This window comes from Crocuta crocuta, unplaced genomic scaffold (assembly GCF_008692635.1).
Source record: "Crocuta crocuta isolate KB4526 unplaced genomic scaffold, BGI_CrCroc_1.0 scaffold1089, whole genome shotgun sequence".
Lineage (NCBI taxonomy): Eukaryota > Metazoa > Chordata > Mammalia > Carnivora > Hyaenidae > Crocuta > Crocuta crocuta.
In genome coordinates this window covers 185,900-190,823 of record NW_027527919.1, presented here as the reverse complement: position 1 = coordinate 190,823, position 4,924 = coordinate 185,900, and the positions used below count along the sequence as shown (strand labels likewise).

General features: G+C 40.7%; 1 protein-coding gene across 3 annotated transcripts in view; it reads left to right on the top strand.

The window, feature by feature from the left end:
- ESX1 (ESX homeobox 1) overlaps nucleotides 1–4,924 on the top strand; it is a 40,044-nt gene that overhangs the window by 2,379 nt on the left and 32,741 nt on the right. For 2 of the 3 annotated variants that reach the window (XM_077781113.1, XM_077781118.1), the window contains exon 4: nucleotides 4,353–4,456. In XM_077781113.1, coding sequence (XP_077637239.1) covers nucleotides 4,353–4,456 — 104 coding nt within the window. Of the gene's footprint in view, nucleotides 1–2,775; nucleotides 3,252–4,352; nucleotides 4,457–4,924 lie in introns of those variants that run through there. The other variant, XM_077781109.1, reaches the window with a different exon arrangement.

The following is a 4,924-nucleotide window of genomic DNA, read 5'->3' as shown; positions in this document are numbered from 1 at the left end:
TACACTGGTATTTTTTAAGAATGATGTTAATCTTCCCTAAAGGAATATTTCTATGTATAATCATGTTGGGGCTTAATCCTACCTGGGAAGTATACAAATGAATGCACTAAAGAGCTAGGTTATAAGAAGGCTCAACAGTACTAAATTATTTGAAATATTTAAAACCAGGCATAAGCTCATGGCTAAATGAGTGAATTTATAAGTATTCAGACATTGGGGTGAAGGAGTAATTCACACACAAAACACAGTGTATGAGTAGCATATTTAGTTAAACTGAAACTGGAGTGGGAGGGAAGCTTAAAATTCCAAGTCCCTGGTCCTCCTGCCATTTTTAAGTGTTTTTGCAAAGCAGCATGGAGAATGAAAGCGGTAAATTTTAATATTTTGGAAGACTTTGATATCAGCCCAAAAACATTGCTAAAATACTGGGATTATGTTAGTAATGGGGAAAGATTTGCAAACTTTGGAAAATTGTCCTAAAGAATGGAACCAGAAAAGACAGCAATTTTTAATAAAGTTCCACTGACCTAAGAAGGGGTGAAAGTTTAGAGAAATGTTGTATACATTCAAATATATGCTTCGCAGATGCCTCACAAATTCAACTTTATGAAACTACCAAATGTGTAAATGAATATTCTCTTGAGGGACTTTTAACATTTAAGAATTTTTCTTTCCTTTTTGGTGACGTTGTTTTGAAAAGGTGGGCTTTCTGGAATTTGATTTTCACTGTGCTCTCACTTCAGATAAGATATTTATGTGTGTTAATTTAAAATACTTTTCAAGAAATCATAATAATTTCTTGGTCACAGGATCAAATGGTGACTGTTTGAGGTCATAGAAAATCATAGTTACATCAAAGAAGTATTTGCCCTCTCAAGGTAATCTCAGAGGAAAAGAAAAACAAGAAAAAAAGAAAAAACAAGTAGCTTTTCCCCCTTCCTGGATTTACGTTGCCTTGTCTTTGGATTTCTGAAGGGGAAAACAACCAGAAAACGCAAAAAAGGAAAATGACTATGTTCTCATATATTTTCAAACTCTGCATCATGAATTTCACCCAAAAAACTTAATAGATGCTTCCCCATCCCCACCTTTTACAAATATAGTAGACCTCTTTTATGAAACCAGTATTTGGAATATGGATCTAATATTGGCCCATACCAAAACTTGCCAGATTTGGGTTATATTTAGGGAGATTTGACCACTGATATATTCGAATCCTTCCATAATGAACTCTACTATACTAGCCTTCTTCAGACTATATATTCATGCAGCAAAAGGACCCCAAATCCTAAGATGGGAAAGAGAAAACATGACTACAGACAGAAAAGGCCCTTTGTTTCAATTAAAATATTGCAGTTTGGGAACTTCCAAAAAGATTAAATACAGTAAAAATCCTATTAACTAATATAACAAGAAGAACAGTAAAGTCTAATTGACAGCTTTTTTTGTCTGTTGGTTAATATTTGGCAAACACTCAGGGAGGAGCCTCTTTTATGACCCCTACCTCCACATTGCTGTTGAACATTTTCCTAAAATGCATAATTGAACCTTTCTGCCTTAGGAATGAGTGATGGGATTGGAGTCTCCTACTTAAGGACTGGAGCTGGCAGGGACAAATGTGCCCCACCCCTCTGGGTAACAGCAGCTTCTGTCCAGGTTTCTTAAAACTATAACTAGAGCTGAATGACCTGACCTTCTCCTGAGCCCAGGAAGGTCTGGAGGGTAAGGCAGATGGGGGCCTGAAAAATTGACAGTAGTGACAATGGAGTGCCCAATCTCTTATCTGGGGAAAATGATTTTGAGTTTAGCCAATTTGGATTCAGTCAGGCTGAACTTTCTTTAACACTGAAGGCTAAACTACCAAGGCAGCGCCTGGGGCTTCAGCAACTGTCCTTTCCCAACAGTCCTTAAGCCCCAATGATCAGGCATCCTTTGGCATACCACCTGTTTAATTCTTAGGAGATTTAAGAGAATGATCCCTTAAATATGACTACTGGAAATTTTTCTGTCTAAAAATGTACTGTGCNNCTCCTAAAAGAATAGATATTTCAGGCTGCAGATGGGCTTTTTTGAAAAAGGGGGTCATTCTTGTCCATATGATTTTAATCAGGTCCACCTTTATACCATGCTCAGCTTCCCCCATAACCAGGGTGACACTACCCCTGGTGAGGAGGGGGTAAATCAGCCAGACAGCTGACAGTCGAATGTCTCTTTTTTTTTTTTAATATTTTTATTTATTTCTAGGAGAGAGAGAGAGAGAGACAGCGTGAGCAGGGGAGGGTCAGAGAAAGAGGGAGTCACAGACTCTGAAACAGGCTCCAGGCTCCGAGCTGGCAGTCAGCACAGAGCCCGACGCAGGGCTCGAACCCACGAACCACGAGATCATGACCTAAGCGAAAGTCGGACGCTTAACCGACTAAGCCACCCAGGCACCCCAGTCGAATGTCTCTTTACCCTGTTGCCAGGCACGGGCATTAATGTCAGGGACCAGTGTAATTTATCAGGTCGATCTTTGTCCAAGACCTAGGGGAAAAACATAAAAGAATACTAGAAATTGGAAGAGAGACAAATCAATGTGCCCAAGTCTTGACTAGCCATGGGGTTAGCTGAGGGGAGGTATGCAGTTTACTTTCCCAAGATATTTTAGCAATAAGAAAATGGCTTCTTCCACAACAGTTTACAAGTTCAGTGGCAGCATTGTATGTTGTGTGTTTTCTATTATGAAATTAACTGTTCAGTGTACTAAACCAACCCCTTTTTCCCCTCTGATTGAAGGTTTGGTTTCAAAACAGAAGGGCCAAATGGAGAAGACAGCAGAGGGCAATGATGCTCAGAAATCTGGCCCCTGTTGCCTTGGGCCCTCCTGTGGGGGTCTTCTTTGATGGGCCTTATCATGCAATCCCTGTTCTGGACCCAGCATGGAGATGTGTTCCTCTGGTGTCTCGGGGCCTTATGCCTGCTGGGCCACCCCTGCACCCTGGGCCACCTCTGCCACCCCGGCCACCCATGATACCTATGCCACCCCTGTCACCTGTGCCTCCCTTTGCTCTAGCCCCTGTGGGTATGGCATGGGCCCCTATCATAAATGGTTATTTCGCAGGTCCCATTTTCTGAAGCATGGTCTTTATGACCATTTTTCTGAAGTGTTTTTTTTTCTGCCAGATATAAATCGTGCATAGTACAATATTGAGTAATTCTTCAAATACATGTTAAATGAATTGAATAACTGAACAAAGTCAGTGCCTGTTGTTCTTGTAGAGTACGTTTTCAATAAAGTATTTTCAATAAAGTTTCATATAAGCAATATATTGGTTTTGAGTGCCAAATGAGATAAGTAGGATATGCATGCAAATTACTAAGGGAATGTCACTCAAATAGAATGTCAAATTGGTCTCTTTTCATAACATAATAGCCCTGAGTTACCATCAATAGCAATGCATATCGTAGTTTTCCAAGTGCCCATGCTGGTTTACAATGACCACATGATTTCCTTCCACATCTGCCCCCTCCCCAACAACCCTCAGCCCCATCCTGCCCTATTTGGAGCACATCCCTGTGAAAGATGAGAAGGGATGAGTCTATAATGAGAGAACAGTGTGTTTCATTCATGCCAGGGTGTTCAACAGCCATGGACTCTAAGAGAAGCTTCCTAAGAGGCTACTCAGAGCTGTAAGGCAGTCAAACTCCAAATTATATTCACTGCTTTCCATTTTGTGGAAGTGATAGGGAAATATGAATCATTATGATTGACAGACACAGGAAGGGGCTCAACTAGGTCAGAAAGGGGCTGTTCTCTGTTTTCTTATCCCTACCCCCAGGCCAAGAGAGCCTATTGTAGTTTCCCCAGCTTAGAGTCAGTCACACCTTCAAGTATATTTTGTCACCTTCAACATCCAAGAAATGGGTCCCTGAACAATGCTCCAGAATTAACACTCACTGAAAAAAAACACACCTTTGCTTTGTTCATACTGCCTTCATGCAAAACTGCTGGGGCGGTGGGGGAGGGAATAAAAACTAAAATGGGAGGGAGGAGAAGAAGGCCAGGCCCATTATTCCTAAAACATCACTTTCTTTTCAGTAGAACTTTTGCTTTTCATAAATCTCTATCAGTATATGGTCATTTTATGACCATAGTCATTAAATAACTCCAGTGACTTCAGACAAGGGTATCACAATGACACTAGAATTTCATGGGAGGTGGACTGGGGACAGAGGAGGCCCCAAAGACAGGTTTTGCAGCAGTTCCACGTTCCTATCTTGAAGTGAGGCTTTATTTTTTTGCAAAAACATACGATTTTTACAGTGTTGTACAATACTTTTCATTCCTTTCTTCCCTCCCTTCACACATATAGATGGCAAAGGTCAGCAAAGCAGTTGTATCTAATGTAAGACTTCTGCAGCCAGGAGGTGATTGGGAGGGAGGAACATCCAGGAATGCATCTGCATGCCTCATCAGGTAATTTTGAAACACAACCATTCTTATCTCCCATCGTTGACCACTTTCCTTCTTGTTAAACATCAGGTCCCTGAATGCTAGAAGTCCTCTGGGAAATACAGGATCTGTACAAGTAAAAGCTCAAGGATCCCATCCAGCTCTGCCACCCCAAGATACAAAGTCAAACAGTATCTAGGACACAAATGCTGCAGTTAACTCTCATATGCAGTCTGACACACATAAACATAGAACATGTTTTTTGACTCAGGCTGCCTGAAAAGGTGAACATCTTTCCCATAAGTAGGTGGGATCAAGAGTAATACATATTATTTTGAAAATTATATCTACTTTCAAGTGCCAGATGATTTAAGGAAGGGAGGTAGGATGTGAAGAGGAAATAGGCAAAACATTTCTTCAGATACTAGGTTCCCCTGGCCTAGGCTTTAAAAAGGAGAGGTCTTTCAAAATAATCTCACAAAATGCATTACT